This window comes from Pocillopora damicornis, chromosome 3, assembly GCF_964200805.1.
Source record: "Pocillopora damicornis chromosome 3, jaPocDami1.2, whole genome shotgun sequence".
NCBI classification, from domain to species: Eukaryota; Metazoa; Cnidaria; class Anthozoa; order Scleractinia; family Pocilloporidae; genus Pocillopora; species Pocillopora damicornis.
The window spans coordinates 9,174,260-9,195,995 of record NC_142672.1 but is presented as its reverse complement, the minus strand read 5'-3'; the positions used below and the strand labels follow the sequence as shown (position 1 = coordinate 9,195,995).

Below are 21,736 nucleotides of genomic sequence, written 5' to 3'. Positions count from 1 at the left end.
ACAACCAAAACAAAACGACAGCTTGCACATCCCAGTAAAGTCTTGCTAGTTACGTAACATTGCTCGTATGTCTTGCCTTACGGAACTGAATTACTCTCTTACTTGAACTTCACCCAAGGAGGAACTGACAGCCAGATGTTTGTCCTGTTCAGGCGTGGATGTGCGTTCCAGAACCGTCAGTTTGCTGTATCACGTCATGTTGTGTCGTATGTCCAAGGTCAATCTCCTTCACCGAAAGTGCGAGAGTACTTTTATTACATTGACCATCAGGGGCAGGTATTACCAATTTTTTTCATGAAGCTGTTTTCTTTTTTTCATTTTCACTCTTGATTCAAGTCTTCCAACCATACCTCATGAAGATTACATCAGTGGAACACACTGCAGTCGAAAACTACAGACTCAGTTGTGTGACACTCATTAGAAAATAGTGTACTTCAGGTCACTGATCGAAGTTGACCGTTAATTAGTTGACTTGCATGCATATGAATTGGATTAGTTTTTGTATTTACATAGATTTCATTTATTTAGGAGCTTAGATTTTGCTGAAATTTACAAAAAGATATGTCAGCTGTTTGAAGTAATTTCGTCTAAAACCTCTCCCCCATACAGTAAATATGACCGAAGAGGGGTGTAGTTGTGAAATTGATTGTCACTTTCATTCTTCAGCCAGTTCAGGTGTTATATGAACCAATGTTTCCTTGACTTACAGGTATAATAAAACCTTCATGAACTATGGTGAAATATACTAAAGATTTGTTGCTCTCTTTCAGTTGTTTCTTGATGACACAAAAGTGAAAAACTTTATCACCTGTTTTAAAGGTAACTATAGCAAGATCCAGTCTGTTTATTTTGTTTTGTTTTGTCTTCATTTCATTTTGTTATTTTTTTAAAGTCTGGTTGAAATTCAAGTTTCCATATTAACTTCTTTGTTTACTTAGTTCATTATGGATTGTTTCTTCTCAATTGACTCACTTTGAATTTATTAATTTTCAGACAAGCAGTTTCTTAAATTTTTCTTCAAGAGACTAAAGCAAAACAAAACTTCAAGGTTTGAGGAAGACTTCCCATTCATTTCACCCTGTGGTCTTGAAATGAACTACATCCGTTGTGATGATGTGCCTGTTGTTTTTGCCACCATTATAGAAGATGCAGATGGTGGCCGTAGATCACCTGGACTTTTGACTTACAGTGGAATCGGAGAAACACTTACATTCCCATTTCAACCAGAAAAGGTCTGCATGCTTCCTGAGAGTGGAAGAATTTATCACCCAGGACCAGAGAAAGTTGGTGGTGTGGCACTTATTAAGTCAAGTCTTGCTATTGAACTAAGTCCCCACTTTGAATATCAAAAAGGAAACCAAGAAAATGATCCTCCAACACATTTCAACTGGAAAGGAATTTGCCATGAATTGGACAATTCAGTTTGGAACTATTTAAGGTCCGCTGAGGTGGAGGAACTTAGAAAAAGAAAATCACAGTGACAACTTAATTTAGATATGTGAAACAGCAAGTCCTGTCAACTGGCAAAACCTTTTTTTTTTGCAATACAGTTACATTTCATTTGTGATTAAGGCTACAAAAGAGCAGAATTGTGCTCTAATCTATTGACCTTGTCATGGCACAGGCCTTTTGGCTATAACTGTGTAGTATTAAAAAAAAAAAAAAAAAAAAAGGGGGATTAATTATTTTCTTAGTTTAAAGCCGTAAAATAGACCCATGTTTATCTTCGGTGGTAGACATCCAACATTCCTGAAATGTCAGGTTGTGTTTACACTTCACAACAGGGTAATACAAAACTTACCTGAATGCAGATACTCTCAAGCTTACTAAAACCTAATGAGAGTAAAACACTCGCTAAGTAAAATGCCTTGTGAGTAAGTGGAATGAGTGTCACCTTGTGGTGTAGAACTTTTTTTTTATTTATTATTGTTTACACTTAGATCTTTAAGACAATGACATTGATGACAAAAACAATATTTTAATGAAGATAATCATAATAAATGTGGGTTTAATATTTTCATGAGAAGGAAAAACAGAAAAGTTGAATTATCGGACTCTTAAGTTGAAACCTCTACAAAAGCAATGGCCATACACAAATTCATTTAATTTTATTCATAATTTCAGTATATTACAGAGATAAAAATTACAGTTTTTGTTATTTCTTAAATGATACATAGCCATTAATGTCACAATGAAAAACTGATCATATAATTGCTTGCTGGGCCTGCTTGCTGGACCTTTTGATTTTCAAATGTGGCAGTTACTCATATTTCTTCTCCAAAGTCTCAAAGTAAGACATTAAAAACTAAATTACTCCTTCCTGTGAACTGACCCTTGAATTTCCATTTTCCATTTATTAAATATAAGCCAGGAGTGGCCAGGAAAGAGAAATGGATTCAAAGTTACAATTAACAATAACTTTGTGCCTTGAGGGATTTTTGCAAATATGAAAAATATAAATATGACCTGTTCTTAGTCTGCACTTCTAGTTTAAAGAAAAGATACTTTGTTGGGATGAAAAAGAGCACTTAAAAAAAAAACAACAACCCTCATTTTAGCTCATGAACAGCAATGAGGGCTGCAGTCAGAGGTTCACTTTATTCTTTGCTTTTACTACCAGAAATTCACAGGCTCATTACCTGTGGTTTATCAAAAAAAGGAACATCCTATCATTGGTCAAAGCTACCATAACCTGATACAAGAGATTCAGGCAACCTTATCCAACTTTTTTTGGAAGTCATGATAATCTTTACTTTGTGTTTGAATGTGATCTAAGTTTGTCATACCTGTGCTCACTAGCAAATTCACAACATTGAAACACAGTTGATGTCCAACATCAATGTCTCATCCACAAAAGATGGTTTTCTTTGAATGTCACTTAATCAACCTCAACTTTCATCTCCTTGTGACTAAATTTATAACTTTTAATTATTACTTATAATAATCATTGAAATATTCCCTTTGGACATGAAACACAATAAAACCAATCACCTACTGTTAAAATGACCTCTAGACATACACCCAGACCATTGACCACTAATGTGAAAGACTTCAAGTGAAAAGATAACCTCAATGCAAGAGATTTACTAGTAACAGCAGAGACTGGAAGTCACAAGACTTGCTTTGAACTATTTAAGTCAGTTTTCACTAAAAATAGCTGTGAAGAAAATGTTGATCTTTTTTAATCAAGTTGCAAGCATTTTTCCCAAGGCACTGTTAAGAGTTCAAATAATTCTATTCTTATACACTCTCTAATCTATCTTCTGTTTTTCCTATGAAAACCCAGAAACATAAAAAAAAATCTGGAACTCCTGTACAGTGTGTGTTTGTCTGGTTATTTACATATTTCCATCTGGTAGACTACATCATTGTGCTAGCTCTCCTGCTTGCTAAAAATTTGATTGGAACCTTTCTTCATCCATGATAAACCAGACTTGTGTGCATTGGCTGTAGGAAGACTTTCTGGTTTACTCTGTTGAGATGTAAACAAGCAGTGACAATAAACAAAAACTGTTACAATAAACACCCACAATAATCAACCTATGGTTTTTGGTCAAGACTGATTTGCTAAATGTACAATGTTTTGCATGCAAAATCAGCCAGACTGGCCCAACATTAGTTATAATTAATAATGTAAAATGGAGGAAAAAAACTTGCTACTCTACCTGAATATCAATAATTTGATTCTTTATCTCATCATGCTGGTCGGGGCTAAGTTCAACAAACCTGTTTGAACATAACATAAACACAAAAAAACCTTTTACATTTATTCAATGTCCATGTGATTTCCTAGTCTTGGAATATTCAGTCCTTATTAAATCATTCCAACATTGTTTACCCCCCCCGACCTGACTGACCATATCACAGGCAGATCAACCGATTGATGGATCAACAGATTGATTGATTGACTATGTACAACTGATTTTATTGAAAACCAATGACCCATGCTCCCAATCAAATGCATGTTCCACTGGACACTATTGACCACATTAAAAACAATTTAAATTTACCACTAAAACTGTAGTTCTTCAAAAACTACTGTTGACTGGAATTTTATCCACCATTCAACAGTATCAAGTGAGTTTTTTCTGCTAAAGAAATTTAGAAAAATGTGACTTGACAGCCAAAATGATTTGGGTCACTATTGCCTTAGATTACATTTTGCCAACACTGAACCATACACATTGGTACTTGTATAAAAGATAATAAGCTCCACCCACCTAATTGCATGAGGGTCATCTGCTAGAGGTAAATGAAGCTCATTAAGGCAAGCTCTCAGTGACATGTTAACTTTTTGTTTGAAATTATCTCTATCATTTTCATACCTGAGAGAGAAAAAAAAAGACTTTTGCAAATGGCCTTCACAACTTATCATAATCTTCAACACAGTTAGAAATGTTGGGAAAAAATACTGCAAGAATTTGAAATCAAAGTTTTATCTTACACACAGTTGTAAGTAAATACATAGAGAAGAAGAGGAGGACTGGTACTCACAAGTTGGCAGCTTCAGGATTAAGTGGATTCTTCAAATCAATTTTATAAAATATCCTTCTAGCATACAGCAACACTTGACACAAGTGATTTATGTTTCTCCTTAAAATAAAAAAAAATTAAAAAAAAAAAAGGAAAGAGAAGAAGAAGAAAAATAAAAACAGTTTTTGGGACACTTTCACCTGATCAACTGATCACCTAAGTTGATACATTGCAAACTGCAGTTCATAGACTGAAGGTGCATAATAATTAACTAGATCAGAACTATGTAGAAGTACTTAGCCAGAATTTTTCACATTTTTCTATTTGTGAATCTTCACTATCCTTGCTCCCTTTTGGGTTCATTCCTGTCTCTTTTGTGTATCAAAGATTTTCTTTCAACTGACAACAATTTCCAAAAACACCCAACACCCTCCCCACCCCCCTCCCCCTCATCCAAAAAAAGATGCAATACCTCCACTTTGGAAAAGCTCGCTTAACATCTAATTCTCCAGTCTCCAAATTTACAACAGGATGAAAAACTGGGGGCTTGAATACAACACTCTGTGAAAAAAAATGTTTTACATTTTAATAAAGCACACAATGTTTGCAAATCAATTAAACAGCAAATTTTCAGTCCCCAACTACGCTCTGAGAAGAAAAGTTAGGTGCCTCAAGACTCCTGTCTCATAAATCTGAGGTTCTCAGCTCTCATAGACACAAACAGCACAGGGAAAAAAGACAGTCACCTGTGGCTTCTGTCCACTGCAAGAGCACAGCCCTTTGTTACATCTCCCCCCTCAAATTGAGCCCACAAACTCAATTTCTCAGTCCTTATTGTAAGTTATGGAGACTCATTTTTTTCCACTCAGCTTTATGCCTTTTATACTTTGCACATAAATCCAAGCAGAAAAAACTTAGTCCATAACTAACTGTACAGACAGAGAAAAAGTAGTAAGTGAGAGATAAATTATTCATTTCCAAGTCCCTGAAGAGCAGTAAAATGACTTTGCAGAGCATTTATTTTCCAACCATGCATCCCCACATGCCAGAAATAAGAGTGATTTCTTGGTCTGCAAGTAATTCAGCCTGTATAGTACTGTAGTCAGAAATGGTTAATAATCAATCTATGCCCAGAAAAAAAAGACTCTAAGGGAAACTTGTGGCCAAATGCCCCCAAAACAAACTAAATAAATTAAATGAACAGCTCTGTGGAATTATTTCATTTAATACATCACCAATTATTGCTAGAGTATTTAATGACTTGTTTTTGCTGTATGATGTTTGGATGGTTATTTACTTACAGGACAGTCTCCATCTGGGAAATTTTCTGGAATTTTCATGACAAACTTGAATATACCATCTTGGTAAGAGCCCATCCTGATAAAAATAACTCCAAACCATACTGAAAGAGTAGACATAAGAAACAGATAAGTTGCTGTAGGTTTCCAAGCAAGAAAGATGTTGTTTGTTTTATTACAAGCAAAGAACAAAAAAGACTGTGGTAAACCATGTTTTAAATGAAATAATAACAAATCCTTACTGAGAGGAGACTTGGCAGCTGGAAGGACATAAACACCTGGGAGTCTTTGACTTCTAAGCTGATTGCTGTGAAGAGGATGAGATAAGCCACTTGATTAATGCAAGGATCACAGATTTAAAACCAAAATAAACATTAAAAATGAGATACAACATGTGTTTTGTCACACTTTCATGGCTGATATAGTTGTCAGGTTTTCATTTGGACTTGAATGTTTTGAACACTATGAATGCACACAAATAATATGAATTATTATTTCCAAAAGTTTTATGGTTCTTTTTTTTCTTTGAAAAATAACTAGCCTAAGTATTCAAACATTCTACTGTGACTGAATTACTCAAAACATTATTAACACCTTTTTCAGAAACCTTTTGTCCTGTAATTGGAATGAAACTTCATTTGAACCATCAAGAGTGTTGCCCAGCTGTGCAGAGACTTCACCATAGCCTCTCCTCATATTATATGCTTTGTGCTTCAATTAACCCTCCCCTATACAAATACCACTTATATCACATTACGGAGGGCCCAGTTGTGTAAAGGGCAGATAAGACTATTCAGTAAATGAGTGAAAGAACATAACCATGCGATAGATTTATCTGGTGAATAGCATTATACAACCTTTAAACAACCAGAGCCAGAATGATGAAAACACCATAAAAGTTCTAAAGGATATTAAGTTTGCTTCTTAAGTTCTGCATTCCCATCGTAATAAATTTATGGTCAAACCATATCATTGAAAATTGTAATTCACCAATTTTAACTGTAAGATCATAAAAGTTCATACGGTGCAAAGACCCCATGTTGCTACATTGAATGCTTATCGCTTTAACAGTCAAGCTTCATTTGTGATGGTCAAGAGCTAAATATAATGAGCGCCCAGACACCAATACATAAAGGGAATCTGAAGGAATTTGAATCTCTAGCTAAAGCAATTAGTGAAATATTTTATAAACATGTAAGTTGATAAGACTTACATTTGTCAGCTCCGTGTAAATTATTCACGGCGTCAAAACTCACGCATTGTGCACACGATTATAATGCAATTAAAGTAATAGCGAAAACTTACTATTCCGCCATTAGCGTGTACTCGAGGAAATATGGCCCATACGCCTTCACCTGAGTAGGATTAGCTGTTGGTGATCTCTGCTTTGCAACCGATAAATTCATCGACTTTTCTTCCTCTGGAGATGGCACAGCCGGCAAAGACTTTCGCTTGTTTATTGGTGAATTGTCTTCTGCTAGTCCAGAAGTCTGCATCTCGTTCGTTTTCGAGCTACTTCTATCTTTTACCTTGTCGGTTTTATCATCGATTTCTCCCAGAAAGAGCTATTCAGAAGAGAATTAGGAAATGGAAATGGGATAAGTCTAGTAAGTCCCGAAATTGGAGCTTATCTGTGACAGTTAACACGACAACGTGAACATAATATGGTTTGACAACCATTGCTATCGTTTTAGGACGGATGTATTGTAACTTGTAACAGTTGTTCACGGGTCTGTGGTCAGTTAAATTACACTCGAAACAAGTTAAGGTTTCACTCTACTTACTCGTAACACGATCTACGTTAGGATGGCATGCGTGCAATGCTATCATAGTAAACAAAACTCTCTCGCAAATCTAAAAACTCTTAAGCTATATTTCAGCCGCTTTCGATAAAGCAATGTTACAGTTTTACCTTCTTCCTAAGCTGGTGAGTAACGTTTAACATCGTTCACCGATTCCTCGAAGCGTTCGAAAACATTCTCCTCAGGGTATCAACATAAAATTATGCGATTCTTCAAACGTCTACTTGTCATTATGAATTATCATTCCATTTAAGAGATGCTTCTCTAGTTTCCGAATCACTCTTCAAAATCATGAATATTTATAGCGATCTCGCAGCGGCCATGTTGAAATCCAAAGTCACGTGTTTTACAATTCTCGGCAACACTCGGAAACTCCCGTAATTAAACGGGAATTTTCAAAATGGCGGCTACTGGAATTGAAGAGGTTCTGCAGTCTCTGATGGACACTCTTGGACTTTGTGCCGAGAAAATAAAAGGTTCGCTTGGAATTTTTACTTTGCAACATCCTAATTTTTTCGTGAAACTATTACGATGACGATTAGTCCTTCCATGCTGCTAGCTGTACAAGTGACTTGTCTAAAATCTATCTATCTGTTCAACTGTAGTTTTCTTATCAAAACTAGAATCTTACTTCTCCTCTTTGTGTTCAATACAGAGGGAAGCTTAGGACAAGTGATGGAGGACTTGGAGTTGAGTTTCTCTCTGGAAGAATTTTGGATGAAACTAGGTGATTTAGATTTTATTTTACATAACAGAGGATGTTCCTATCATCATCATCATCATAATCATTTCTGTCATCAGTACAATCAGCTCATTATGTGATTGATGAAGCACACCAGTTAAAGCCTCTCTCTCTCTCCCTGGTTTCTGCTGCCTGTTGGATTGATCAAATAAATGAGGTCATTAAAATCTGTGGCCATCCACTAGTTTCAACTAAGGTGGTATTTTTACGAATATTTACACAAAAGGTCCTCAGCGTGGGTTTTATAATTATTGGTAAAGGATATAAGGAAACACATTGGGTATCTTCAGAGTGGGGGCTGTGCAAAAATTGGACTGCAACCCATGCATACATGATTATAGAACTGCTCTTCTGGTTTGTTAGGGTCGCATGACTGGCACGCACAGTGAATACTTGAGAAAATATCAATCATGGATGCCCTTTCTTTCTCTGCAGTTTAGATTTCTGTGGCTGGGAGGGGTGTTCCCTCTTTCCCACCTTGTATTCCTGGGAGAGTCTTTAATGCTATTTTACGCTCTTTTCCTTCAGGCATGACCTTCAGGGCTGTTTCTAAAGAAGCAACTAAACTGACCATTTCCTTTTCAAAGCCTCCAGTACCATCAGTTGATGTGAGTCTATATCAAACAAGCTAGAAATGTTTTTTTTTTTTTAAGGTCTTGCTTAAGGATACTTTTAAATCATTTTTAGACCAGTTTATTGATCAAGCCAACTATTGTTAAAACTTGCCTCATTAAAATGCTCCCTTTTTCAGGAACTACAATGCCTCTTGACTGGATTTGAGACATCAGTTGTGGCCATGTTGACAATATTTCGTTCTTTACCAATATCCCAAGGTAAATTTTATAATATTGGTTAACACCTGAACTAGCAAGTTAATGAAACAATGGCCCATTACATCTAGAACTTTCATCATATTCACTGTCATGAAGTGAATAGTAGTATCACTACTTCTCCTACAAAGGATGAATGTCCATCAGATTGTCACCCTTAAGTGACTCATTTGCTTTGTCAAATAGTTTTTTGGCATTCAGTGACACTCTTAGTTGGAGTTAGACACTGTGATAGTTAAGTGTCCTGCCTAAGAACTTTAGTTTAAACAATAACCCAGTCATGATTCTGCCTCAGGCTTCTTAATTCAAACATCACTGTGCTGACAATCAGGCCCCAGTTGTTTGAAGGGTGGATAAGGCTATCCATTGGATAAATCTCTATCCATTGGATAGTGCAATACATTTTGTTTACATTTATCCACTGGATAGCAATTTATCTATTGGATTGAGTTATCTGCCCTTTGAACAACCCTGTCTGATACTGATACTGAGGACTACTTTTGTGGTTCATGAAGTGGATTATGAGGTTTAACTGTCAAAATTCAAGTACAGAGTCTTACCACACTATTTTAGGGAAATATCTTTATAAGAAACTTCAGGAATCTGTTCTGACTGTGGTGGACGACTGTCAAATTCTTGCTGCTTCGTTTATCAAGGAAGGCTGTTCAAGGTGATGTAGCAAGTCTAGGTTCAGTTGTTCAAAGTACACATGACAATGTTCAAACAAAATTGCCATTCAGCAAGCAAATATTGACAAAACATTCATTCTGTTCTATCCACTGGATAGAGATTTATCAAGTGGATAGCGTTATCCACCATTTGAATACTGAGACCAAAAGTAAACAGTGAAGATTGGTTAAATTTAAATCAATGAGGAGGCCGTATGCAAGATTTTCAGTTAAGTTTAAATTAACACTTGTTTTGTTGGGCAGTGTTGCCAGTGCAAAGACAAAATCAACAGGAACTTTGTGGGAACATTGTGATGGTTTTCAACACCTTCCAGCAGGTAAGAAATTTAAAAAGAAAACTTAAATTAAAAAGCTTGTGGAAAGTCAGTAATTTACCAAAAGATACACTGTGGGCTGTCTGCAAAACTGTCAGAACAACTGCCTTATCTGCTGTAGAGAAGACCACACATTGACCCATGAGCACTTTGAATTTTAAAGAGAGGGAACAAAATGGATTATTCTATCATCAGTTATGATTAGTCACTTAATGCTATTGATGCGCACTAAAGAACCCTTGTGGTGGAACTTTTTGCAGATGACAAACATGCAGTTTTACAAGTATTTCATTCAAGTTCAGAGTTGATCAAAGATGCCCTCACTGAGTTAAATGAGGTATTTACAAGTTTGATTTTATTGAATCTGCTTCGTTGCGATCAGTTCAATTTTATACGAACCTTAAAACAAAAACAGAAAATTTTCCACTGCTTGTTGCAAATGACTTCAATCACATCTGTAGCCAAATTGAATTAATTTTACTTGGTAGGTTTTCCTCTGCTTTTAGGCTCAAAAATGTAATGGATGTCAAGAAAATGATTGTGATGAAGATGATAATGCAATAAACAAAGATGGTTGGTCAAGTGAAGATAAATTATTGGTTCCCCCTTGTATAGGGCTTGTCAAGGTATGCAATGTTGAATTACAAATGGATTTTTTTTGATAGATTGACTGACTGACTGACTGACTGACTGACTGATTGAGTGACTGGCAAATGAATGACTTACTCATTCATCCTCTCACTTACCAACCAACCTACTGAGTGACTGACTGACAAATGAATGACTTACTCATTCATCCTCTCACTTACCAACCAACTTACTGAGTGACTGACACACTAGCTGGTTGGCCTGCTGGCTTGCCAACTGACTACTTGCTGAGCTGATTGGCTGCTTAACTGACAAACTAACAGATGGTTTCAATCACATGACTGTTTTACAGGTTGACTCACTAACTGATGAGTGGTTACTCAGTGGACTGATTGATTGACTGAATGACTGTCTAATGTAGGTAAGCCTCTTCAATATCCATCTGTCCATTATCTTCTAACAAAAGTTTGGTTCATGTTTCAGGCGTGTAGGTCTTGTCTAAAGAAAATTTCCAGCGCTATTCAAACTTCAGGTCAAGTCACATCAGTGGAAAATATTCAGCAACTTGATTCAATGGCAGATGAAATCCAGAGAACTAGTTCAAGGTGAATGGACATTTAATATTTAAGTGTACATGAACCAAATATTTTTTTTAGCATCAAGTAAATGGCTCCTTAGGGTGAAAGTTACCACAAAGTAAAAAAATTTCCCTTTTTTTCAATGTGGCAAACAGTGAATGGGGCTGTCCTGGTGTACCGGTACACGAGGGAATTCCTTTTGTTTTCATAACCATACATGGAGTTATGACGCAGTTCGTTAATGTTTCCTTCCTTTGTGTACCGGTACACGAGGACACAACCCAGTGAATTTTCTGCCTTGATGGGACACCAAAATCTCCACACTATTTTAAAGGGAAATATATGTTAGCTATAGGAAAGAATTACGTTTTAGATCTTAGAGATTAAATAGTAAATGTAAATAACTTTTTTTTCTTTGTGTCAGTGTTGACGATGTGGTCATGAGTCTTTACAGTCCTATGAATCATCACAATGTTTCCGAATCAGTAAGTCAATGTTTATGTAAAATCTCGACTTTCTCCTTTGTCCTGTTTCCAAGTCTTGTGGCCTGTTGATCAGTTACTAATGTATGTACTTCATGCAATTACAGGCCACTAAGCTGTCTGACCAGTTACTAATGTATGTACTTCATGCAATTACAGGCCACTAAGCTGTCTGACCAGTTAAAAGAGATACTGAACAAAGCTAGGTAAGGAGTAAAACTTGATTACGGTGTTTCTGGATTAATTGGTCAAAAAAACATTTTCAACCCGGGCAAGAATCGATGCGGCTCATATCGCTGACTTTTACTTTCGTATATTATTTTTGTTCAGGGATTCTCATTTTACGCTGGACTCAGACTCCTCTTGGCTCGACTTTCTAACCAAGGCAATAGACCATAATATGAACAAGGTTACAAGTGTTCTCCACGAGCTAGAAGAGACGAATACATGACCTTCAAGAACTTCCAGCAAAATGTAATTAAGACATGTTAACTAACGGACATGGTTCAAATAAGCAGAGGAGCTTATGAATACGTTGCTAGTCAAGTCGCAAAAATAATGAATCACAAGAACTCAAAATCTTGAGTTTGAATCTATTAACTTGGAATTTGTCATGAAACCGTAAAAAAATACTTTTTGTTTAATTAATCAGCATTTTTATGGCGCCTCACCCTCATTTACGTAGGTAATACTCAGCGATTTGTCCAGCAAATTCGCCCACTCCTTCGACCAATCAGATTCAAGACTAAAACTAGTCGCAGCTTGGTCACTCGCGTTTTCCCGCGCTTTAGACAGTTTGCTTGAATTATTGGCTCCTTAGGATGTACTCCTCTTTCTAATTGGTCATTGCGATTGCTTCGGCGTTGGCTTTACGACATTTAGTCGAAATGTGCTTCATTCTAAACAGCTCACACGAACGCAACGTAGGAGAGAAATAGCATGTGTAATTTCCTTTTAACTGCCGTTTGAAATCCAGAGAGGTGCAACAGTTTGCTCAGTTTCGTTCATTGCGCCGACACTGATTCCCAGAAGGACTTGTAGTCTAACGCCCAGAAATGAGCTGCGTGGAGGATGTGCAAGTCATTTTAATATCACTGTGAAATTTCCCTGAAATAGCTAAAAATATTGAAGTAACTGTATGCCAAAGAAGGAAAATATCCAAGACGTTGGAATTTAATAAATATGAACAAGGAGATGAAGATTGATTAACACGGATTGTGAATAAAAGACTTGGAGATATTTTGGCTGTATCTTCGAAGAGAAAAACAGACCCTGGCCTGCTTTTTTTTTTTTATCCTTAATACATTGCAGAGAGGTGATTTCATCCCTCTGTATAGTCTGTTATCTTCTGTTGTGTATGCGTTTCATGGAAACCGATTGAATCAAAACTTGACCGATAAAGAGGTCAGCGGTGCATGACATTGATACTTAATGTGTGTCGGCGGAAGGCAAACCTGACACAGCGGTAACTCCCTGGATTAACCCTTGACACCCTAAAATCAGTATTTATATTCTCCATACTGCCTTTCATACATCTCCTAAGGTGCTGAAAAGGAGAACTTGGTTTCCAATCAAAATATTCTTTCGTTGGTGATCGTTTCCTTTATTCTCATGACTTTAATGTGTGATTCAGGGGTGATAGTGTGGGGAGAAATTTGATGCTAGTCCCTCTAAGGGTTTAAAGGGTTAATGAGGTTTCCAATTCGATTCACCATCGATTTACAAGGCCCATCTGTGGCAGATGCCCTAACTTTTTTTCAAAATATTTGCCGACTTTATCAAACCTTTGTGTGCAAATTTTTTTGCATTTCCTATGTTCGTGCGGTAGATTTTGTCCTCAAAATTGATCAGATCCAAAGGAAAATCGCGTTGGTTTTGAAAATGACTTTTTGCCAACTTGAAAGTTGTTCTCTGCCAAGTATGATGAAACCTGAATGATTATGTGATTTCTTAATTTCTGATTATTCTGAAGAGAAGAGCTGAAAAATGCTAAATGATCGTTGGAAATTTTCTAGTGAGAATAAAAAAGCACATGCGCAGTTACAGATAGGAGGGATTTCATGATTATGCAGAAGAAGTAAACGTTGAAAAACTCAGCTTTAATCTCGGATTCAGTAGAGTGAGGGTCAAACTTGCTCCACTGGATTATCATAACCTTACTGGAGGAAGTTAAAAGATGTTGACCAAAAAGATTATCAAAAGGCGTTTGCCTGCGCTCAACCCTTGAACCCTCAGTGGTGTCTTACATCCAATTTCTCGTTTCAGTTCACTACCAAATCACACATTAAGATCATGACATTAAAGGAAATCATCACTAATTCAAATAGCTAGCTCTTGATAGTTTTCAAATTCTCCTTTAGGACATCCAAGGATGCGAAAATTGAATACCTTATGGAGTCTTTACAAATTATTGCCAAGTTGTACAGTTAAGGAGTCGGAATTTTTCTTTTCGGAATTCTTTGTACGGGCGCACGTTTCATATGAAATTTTTCAGAATGTTAACTAAAAGAGTAACTTGCATCTAATAAGTCATTCCACTGATTTCCCATGGAAATATTAGTTTCTGTATGAATTGAGCAGTCGTTTAAGAATGTTCATTTGGCGAGAAAATATGCCCGTAGATTTGTGCACAGTATTTATCTGTTCCGAGAGACGACAAATTTCTCGACAACGTAGCTCAAGAAAAGCTTTGAGGTTTTTGAAACGTACAGACAATGCCTAAAGAAGAATGTTATTGGTTATTCCCCAGTTTTACTTGAGACATTTTAAAGCGCGTCTGAACCTCTCGCGCGCGAGCGGAGTATTTGATCGATTTTAAAGCACTAACTCAGTCAGCAATTTTCCCTCGGTTTTTCAAGCCATTATTGATGAGTGACCCCAACTAGTAACTTCATAAAAGTAACTTTTAGATGAAAATAAAACTATACCCTCTCGAAAAGTGTGCTAATTACCAGCCGTAGTTCAGCCCGCGCTCCAGAAAATCCACTCGAGTTGATCATGAGATAAGTTTCGAACTGCTGATTAATAATCCCGCCGGTGCGTGGACTTTGAACATGAAATTGATGATATATTTACTAACTACTAAAAACCAGTAGGGAGATAATAGAGACATTAAATGCAAGCTTAACATGCGCACTACTAAGCGACATAAATTTTATTCACTCATGACCACATGGAAGACCATTAAATGGATAACAAACCCTCTTTCCACACAATCGTTAGTCAGCTTTGCGCAGTGGCATTACCGTAGCCAATGAGGATTATCCGAGGCGCGGTTATTGCTGATTGAAAACTTTTCCCAATACCCCGCAAGACGACTTGAAATACAGTCGGCTTTGCAATTTTTGACGGTCCATACGGGGACTCCAACAAAAATTAAGAAAAATTTAAACGAAAGTTTAACGCGATAGCGCTGTCCAATTGCCGGCGTTTTTTTCCCTTCTCAAGTCGGACTATCTGTTGTTCAGTACGCAAGCTTTTCAAGGTATCGTGTTGTAAATCGATTTGCACGGTAATGCTGTATTTGTCAGAAAGGTTTGTAGGACAAGAAAAGGGTGCCAAAAATTAGCCAACCGTTTTAAGGCTGAATATCTTCAGTTTTATATTTTTATTTTTGCCAGGTTCATCTACATAGATGAATCAATTCTTTAAATAACTTATTTAACGTGTAGGACTATTTACAAGTAACAGTAATTTCTGTAATATTTGCAGAGATATCTATGTTTTGGGCCGCTCGTGCTAAATGCTTTTGTTTTCTAGTTTCTTCGTCTGTAATGCTGAAATGAAAATTGTCTCTAATGCTGAATACAAATAAACCTAATGACTAATTGTACCTAATTCGTTCTGTTGTGATTAGAATGTTCATTTGGCGAGAAAATATGCCCGTAGATTTGTGCACAGTATTTATCTGTTCCGAGAGACGACAAATTTCTCGACAACGTAGCTCAAGGAAAGCTTTGGGGTTTTTGAAACGTACAGACAATGCCTAAAGAAGAATGTTATTGGTTATTCCCCAGTTTTACTTGAGACATTTTATAGCGCGTTTGAACCTCTCGCGCGCGAGCGGAGTATTTGATCGATTTTAAAGCACTAACTCAGTCAGCAATTTTCCCTCGGTTTTTCAAGCCATTATTGATGAACGACCCCAAATAATAACTTCATAAAAGGAACTTGTAGATGAAAATAAAACTGTACCCTCTCGAAAAGTGTGCTAATTACTAGTCGTAGTTCAGCCCGCGCTCGAGAAAATCTACTCGAGTTGATCATGAGATAAGTTTCGAACTGCTGATTAATAATCCCGCCGGTGCGTGCACTTTGAACATAATACTGATGATATATTTACTAATTACTAAAAACCAGTAGGGAGATAATAGAGACATTAAATGCAAGCTTAACATGCGCACTACTAAGCGACATAAATTTTATTCATTCATGACCACATGGAAGACCATTAAATGGATAACAAACCCTCTTTCCTCACAATCGTTAGTCAGCTTTGCGCAGTGGCATTACCGTAGCCAATGAGGATTATCCGAGGCGCGGTTATTGCTGATTGAAAACTTTTCCCAATACCCCGCAAGACGACTTGAAATACAGTTGGCTTTGCAATTTTTGACGGTCCACACGAGGACTCCAACAAAAATTAAGAAAAATTTAAACGACAGTTTAACGCGATAGCGCTGTCCAATTGCCGGCGTTTTTTTCCCTTCTCAAGTCGGACTATCTGCTGTTCAGTACGTAAGCTTTTCAAGGTATCGTGTTGTAAATCGATTTGCACGGTAATGCTGTATTTGTAAGAAAGGTTTTTAGGACAAGAAAGGGTGCCAAAAATTAGCCAACCGTTTTAAGGCTGAATATCTTCAGTTTTATATTTTTATTTTTGCCAGGTTCATCTACATAGATGAATCAATTCTTTAAATAACTTAGTTAACGTGTAGGACTATTTACAATTAACAGTAATTTCTGTAATATTTGCAGAGATATCTATTTTTGGGCCGCTCGTGCTAAATGCTTTTGTTTTCTAGTTTCTTCGTCTGTAATGCTGAAATGAAAATTGTCTCTAATGCTGAATACAAATAAACCTAATGACTAATTGTACCTAATTCGTTCTGTTGTGATGACATTTTTAAATGACCATTAAATTTTTTAATTTTTTGGTTTGTTTTAACATGTTGTGCAGCTTTATAGCACAATAAATATTTTTGACTAAGATGTTAATGAAAACAGCAAGGATCGAAATTAAATGTAGCTCAGTCAGAGCCGTCATTAACCAATTACTGAAGAGAATCGCGATTTGAGTATAAATCTCTTTTGGAATGGGTGTCGTAAAATCAACTTGACCAAGGTAATTACAACAACCAATCAGAAGAAAGGAAATACCTGAAGAGCCAATGAAAACTTTAAGTATAGAGAAGTAAACTACCTAAAGCGCGGGAATACGCATCTCATTGGTTGAGAGAGTGACGCGAGTTTTCTGGACCAATCACAGGGCGAAGTAAAGCAAAACAAAAGCAGTCCCGGAGAGAGACATTAATGCAAGCTTGGCATGCGCACTACAATGCAACTCAGTGTAAATTGTATTCACTTATGACCACATGGAAGACAACTGAATGTCTGACAAACCCTCTTTCCTCAACTTTGCCTATTAGCTTTGCACAGTGGCATTACCGTAGCTAATGAGGTTTAACCGAGGCGCGGTTATTGCTGATTGAAAACTTTTCCCAATACCCCGCAAGACGACTTGAAATACAGTCGGTTTTGCAATTTTTGACGGTCCATAAGTGGACCATAACATGATTAAAGAACAGTTAAGCGCTATCTAACCACTGGCGACCTTCATTTTCCTTAAGTCAGGCTCTTGGCTGCTTAAAACGTAGATTCTTAGAGGTCTCCCAGTAACACTATTTCTCACAAATATTTGTTATAAAGAAAAAAGGTTGTAGTTAACTAACTTTGTAACCAAGAGACTGCTCACAGGACTCGTCTTACCCCAGTCAGCGGAGACAGCATCTTGATCGTTTCCATTTAACCCTTTACATCCTGATAATATATAAATTTAGGCAAGCCTAAAAGCGGAGCTCGCATTTTTTTTTTCTTCCCGCACGTCTCTTCAACAAAACTAAAGCCCCTACTATGGATAAAGTGCGTGGTAATATTAATGGATTTTCATTCGCAACTTCTCCGTGTCCGTGTAGAGAACTGATTATAAGATAGTGTCCGTGGTACAGTTGGCCGCGCGTGCTAAAAGTAGCACCATGTACGGTTGGTCGTACGGTCGTGCGGTCGTGCGGTCGTGCGGTCGTGCGGTCGTGCGGTCGTGCGGTCGTGCGGTCGTGCGGTCGTGCGGTCGTACGTCCAAATTTTATCGGCTTGATGGGTTACTACTATTTTGTATAATCATGGGGCTACGCGAGCTCCACTATTAATATGTATACTCTCCGTACTGTTTTCTACACATTTTTTGAGGTGCTGACAAGGAGAATTTGTTCAACAATCAAGTTCTTCTTAAGTTGGTGATCATTTCCCTTATTCTCGTGACCTTAACGTTTGATTCAGGGGTGATATCCGAGAGCCTTGCACGTGATATAACTGAGACCAGGAATCCGAGAGAAGATTAAACGATCTGCCAGACTTAGACTCCATGAAAAGTTAAGAAAGTCTTAGGTATGAGTTAGGTATCCCTTTGTACCCTGTCAACTCCTTAGGCACTGAGAGAACAGTATGGAAATATGCATACTAATATTAGCGTGTCAAAGGTTAAACCTCATTAGTTCATTTAAATGGAGGGGAAAAGTAGGAATTTAAAATGCTCATCCCAATAGACATTAGATGGGGATGATTTGGGTAGGAGTTAGGATGTAGCACTGCCACTAGCTATAAAGCTTTCAAAATATGAAAGATGCCAGATTACAGAGATAATAGCTTAGAGTAGTTAAGTAATGTTTCTAAGAAAAGATCAGTTTCCTTCTGAGTAAAGTAGATTTATTAAAGATAGAGGGACACAAAGGTATAAAAAGACATACACTGGCGCAAAACCGATCAACAGTAAGCCCACACATTGCCATTTCTTGCCCAAAATACATTTGATACAATTATAGAATTGCAGAGTTCATCATAACAGTGTCAACGACATATCATATCAATAAATAAATCATGGAAATAAATATACTCATCATAATAATATTGAAAAAATTGATCAATTAATTTGTCAGTATTGGTTTATGAAGTGTGTTCACATGGTTTTGGATACCATTCTCATATGTGCAAGTCCTAGATAGTTCAAATCTTAACCCAGTTATTAAGACCTAGATAAAAAATATCATGATCTTTTTAATTGGCTACCCTTTATCCTGATTCTCAGATTATGAAAAGTGCTTTGCTCCACTCATTGGGAGGATTTGAGAAAGAAACTTCAGATAGTCTGAGAATCAGGCTTGGGTAAGGCCCCCATCTCTCACAAACCAAAAGACCATTAAGCGATTTCTCCTAAAAATGTTAATATAAATGGAAATATAAATCTTCTCTGGGGATATAGTTTGATTTACCAGCATACTCTCAGAGCTTAAATTATGAGAGATATACCACAGATTGTGGAAAAAATTAACATTTTGCAACAAGCAAGTGGAAGGACTAACTAAGGAGTGGAAAAACACCACAACTGACTTGGCTCAAACCCTGAACTTGTAACTGACTGATTCATTTAGCCTCTCTGCTTTTAGTCTTTATCTCAAGTGAGATTATCACAATGAATATATTTTTTTTTACTACAAGTCAGTTGTGAACTAGGCAATTACAAGGGTTCAATTCAAACCACACAAACAAACTTCAAAACCACAAACTAATTAGTGCTGATGTTTGCAGTTCAGTTTTCTTGCACCTATGTGTTTCTTTTTCCTTGAAACACAATACCATTCCATAAATATTTCTGGTATTAAGATTTTAAAGTTTCACAATGATGTTGTGGAACATGATCCACTATGGATAAATCTCATATCAATGGTAATATCCTTTAGGTCAGGTCCATGCATTTAATAAATAGATTCCAAGTTACTGTGAGCCTGTTCAGTAATAGACCACAGATAATGTCAAAATGTGGTAAGAAAAAAAAAGAGGAACATGAGGCCCAACCAAGTGTGTCACTGATGTCAAAATGACCACATTTGACATCTTCTGTGCCGTATTTTTCTTAACAGACCCACGGTAGCATGGAATCTACTTGTTTTATATAATGAAGAAGCAATAATTTATTAATGCTGACATCACCAGTGTGTCTGCTGTCCTCCAAAATATTGTAAGAATCATTCAAAATGTGTGTGATGCAGGTTATTATATAATGTGCATTGAGTTGAAAGCTCTTTTTTTTCTATAAGCTTGAGCAGAAACTTGTTTCCTATTTCTTTACTTTCTATCATGTTCGTTTGGCCAACCACTGAGATTTCAGAAATATCTTGACTTAGTAATGTTTAGTGACACTGACAAAGAGCACTACTCCTGTGGGGTTAATTGTACCTTGTTTCACATATCCATAAAAAAAATACATATAGATTGACACACAATAGCACACTAGCCATTTCACTGAATAGACCTCTTTAGCTTCTATGGTTTGTTTACCCATTTCAGGTCTGAAGGGAATTCCCAGCTTTATCTTTTGTAAATTATACATACATCTGCAAGTAAATAAGAGGAAATTTGAGAGAAACAGTACTTTAGATTATTATCACATGACCTGAAATGGGTAAACAAAACATACAAACTTAGAGGTCTATTAGATCTCCTGGTCCTCTAAACCAACAAGCTCCATGCTAATATCCCATAATTTTCTTGCAGCTTCATCATCCTGTGCTCCTATAGAGGGGTCTCTAAAGGCACAGTCTGCCAAGTATTTACCACTAACTCCTTCCATTTCCTCTGACACCGCACAGTGAACAGTAGTCTGGGCTCCCTGTTCTGCAGTCTTGAAAAAATACCAGCGGAGTGGAAAAAATACTAAACCGGAAATAAAAGAGTGACGTTGGATGTCTGTGTTTACCAACCCTGGGTGGAGTGCATTCACAGTCACGTTTGTGTCCTCGAGATGCACACTTAGCTCCCTTGTGAAGAGTATGTTAGCGAGCTTACTTTGTTGATACGCTGCAAAGGGATCGTAATCCTTCTCTGCATTGATATCATCAAAGTTTATAACACCATTACCGAACCTATGTGCCAAAGAAGACACATTTATGATTCGGCTCGGACCTGATTGTTTCATCAAATCAAGGAGAAGCAAAGTTAAGAGAAAATGCCCCATGTGGTTCACTCCAAACTGCATTTCCAGACCATCTTCAGTCATTTGGTAAGGACATGCCATCACTCCAGCGTTGTTTATCAGAATGTCTAAGCGCGGCTCGTTTCTCAGAATTCCATCGGCAAACTGTCTCACAGAAGCTAAAGATGAAAGTTCCAGTTTCTCGACGAAGACGTTTTCGTTTCCACTTCGCGTTTGAATCTCTTGCACTGCCGCCTGGCCTTTCTCTAAGTTGCGGCAACCGATGATTACTTTCGCACCTCGTGTTGCCAAGTCTACCGCCGTTTCTTTGCCGATACCGGTATTTCCGCCTGTTATAACCACAGTTTTGCCTTTGATGTGTCTGTTGCTCTGGCAGCGAGGTCCTTGAATGTATGTTCTACCTCCATAGAGAACTGCGATCACCGCAATGACTGCGCTTATTACCACCGAGCGTGCCGCCATCTTGTTTACTGTAATCTCGTTACAAGGTCACGCTTCCTCAAGGGAAGAGGAAGGCAGCGTGACGATTCTTTAGTTAACAAATAGAGAAGCCTTGACTGTGCTCTGTTCTGTTGTAAAGCACGCAGGAAGCGGCTAGAGCACGAAAGAAGTGTAGGGGGAAACACGAGACGTAGTCGAGTGTTTCTCCCTACTTCTTCAAGGAATCATCAAAGT

At 37.3% G+C, this 21,736-nt stretch overlaps 3 protein-coding genes, 3 non-coding genes and 1 pseudogene across 7 annotated transcripts; 5 read left to right on the top strand and 2 right to left on the bottom strand.

Moving 5' to 3' along the window:
• Positions 1–6: 6 nt before the first annotated feature.
• Positions 7–2,465, top strand: LOC113675024 (UPF0598 protein CG30010-like). The gene is made up of 3 exons (XM_027191533.2): positions 7–276; positions 771–819; positions 994–2,465. Exons 1-3 carry the CDS (start codon positions 136–138, stop codon positions 1,479–1,481), a joined length of 678 nt encoding a protein of 225 aa, XP_027047334.2. The 5' UTR covers positions 7–135; the 3' UTR covers positions 1,482–2,465.
• Positions 2,084–7,918, bottom strand: LOC113675023 (protein AKTIP homolog). The gene is made up of 9 exons (XM_027191532.2): positions 7,684–7,918; positions 7,077–7,336; positions 6,014–6,078; positions 5,775–5,875; positions 4,946–5,034; positions 4,495–4,593; positions 4,221–4,325; positions 3,666–3,726; positions 2,084–3,472 (listed from the first exon to the last, which is right to left on the bottom strand). The coding sequence occupies exons 1-9, from the start codon at positions 7,714–7,716 to the stop codon at positions 3,374–3,376; spliced, it is 912 nt and encodes a 303-aa protein (XP_027047333.2). The 5' UTR covers positions 7,717–7,918; the 3' UTR covers positions 2,084–3,373.
• LOC113675022 (cyclin-D1-binding protein 1 homolog) lies at positions 7,909–13,062 on the top strand. The gene is made up of 12 exons (XM_089201724.1): positions 7,909–8,049; positions 8,229–8,300; positions 8,844–8,923; positions 9,067–9,148; positions 9,719–9,815; positions 10,078–10,151; positions 10,409–10,485; positions 10,655–10,774; positions 11,220–11,341; positions 11,739–11,799; positions 11,956–12,002; positions 12,127–13,062. Exons 1-12 carry the CDS (start codon positions 7,974–7,976, stop codon positions 12,245–12,247), a joined length of 1,029 nt encoding a protein of 342 aa, XP_089057850.1. The 5' UTR covers positions 7,909–7,973; the 3' UTR covers positions 12,248–13,062.
• Positions 13,063–15,020: 1,958 nt separating this feature from the next.
• On the top strand, positions 15,021–15,159 carry LOC149048123 (U4 spliceosomal RNA). Its single transcript, XR_016185423.1, has one exon. It is a non-coding gene; the product is annotated as a U4 spliceosomal RNA (small nuclear RNA).
• A 1,128-nt stretch (positions 15,160–16,287) lies between these two features.
• LOC149048122 (U4 spliceosomal RNA) lies at positions 16,288–16,426 on the top strand. Its single transcript, XR_016185425.1, has one exon. It is a non-coding gene; the product is annotated as a U4 spliceosomal RNA (small nuclear RNA).
• Positions 16,427–17,442: 1,016 nt separating this feature from the next.
• On the top strand, positions 17,443–17,581 carry LOC113675029 (U4 spliceosomal RNA). Its single transcript, XR_003446567.2, has one exon. It is a non-coding gene; the product is annotated as a U4 spliceosomal RNA (small nuclear RNA).
• Positions 17,582–18,766: 1,185 nt separating this feature from the next.
• On the bottom strand, positions 18,767–21,672 carry LOC113675007 (retinol dehydrogenase 13 pseudogene; annotated as a pseudogene). Its single transcript, XR_016184993.1, has one exon. The product of XR_016184993.1 is annotated as a retinol dehydrogenase 13 pseudogene (transcript).
• Between the last annotated feature and the right edge of the window lie 64 nt (positions 21,673–21,736).

What these genes read in the sequence shown, in the direction of transcription:
- LOC113675024 (XM_027191533.2), top strand. Translation starts at nt 136, where the DNA reads ATGTTTGTCCTGTTCAGGCGTGGATGTGCGTTCCAGAACCGTCAGTTT. An exon ending in ACATTGACCATCAGGGGCAG is followed by an intron (nt 277 to 770) that starts GTATTACCAATT and finishes GCTCTCTTTCAG; the next exon opens with TTGTTTCTTGATGACACAAA. An exon ending in CTTTATCACCTGTTTTAAAG is followed by an intron (nt 820 to 993) that starts GTAACTATAGCA and finishes ATTAATTTTCAG; the next exon opens with ACAAGCAGTTTCTTAAATTT.
- LOC113675023 (XM_027191532.2), bottom strand. Translation starts at nt 7,716, where the DNA reads ATGTTAAACGTTACTCACCAGCTTAGGAAGAAG. An exon ending in AGCTGCCAAGTCTCCTCTCA is followed by an intron (nt 5,876 to 6,013) that starts GTAAGGATTTGT and finishes CTACTCTTTCAG; the next exon opens with TATGGTTTGGAGTTATTTTT. An exon ending in CGAGCTTTTCCAAAGTGGAG is followed by an intron (nt 4,594 to 4,945) that starts GTATTGCATCTT and finishes TTTTATTTTAAG; the next exon opens with GAGAAACATAAATCACTTGT.
- LOC113675022 (XM_089201724.1), top strand. Translation starts at nt 7,974, where the DNA reads ATGGCGGCTACTGGAATTGAAGAGGTTCTGCAGTCTCTGATGGACACT. An exon ending in TTTTCAACACCTTCCAGCAG is followed by an intron (nt 10,152 to 10,408) that starts GTAAGAAATTTA and finishes AACTTTTTGCAG; the next exon opens with ATGACAAACATGCAGTTTTA. An exon ending in ATCACAATGTTTCCGAATCA is followed by an intron (nt 11,800 to 11,955) that starts GTAAGTCAATGT and finishes ATGCAATTACAG; the next exon opens with GCCACTAAGCTGTCTGACCA.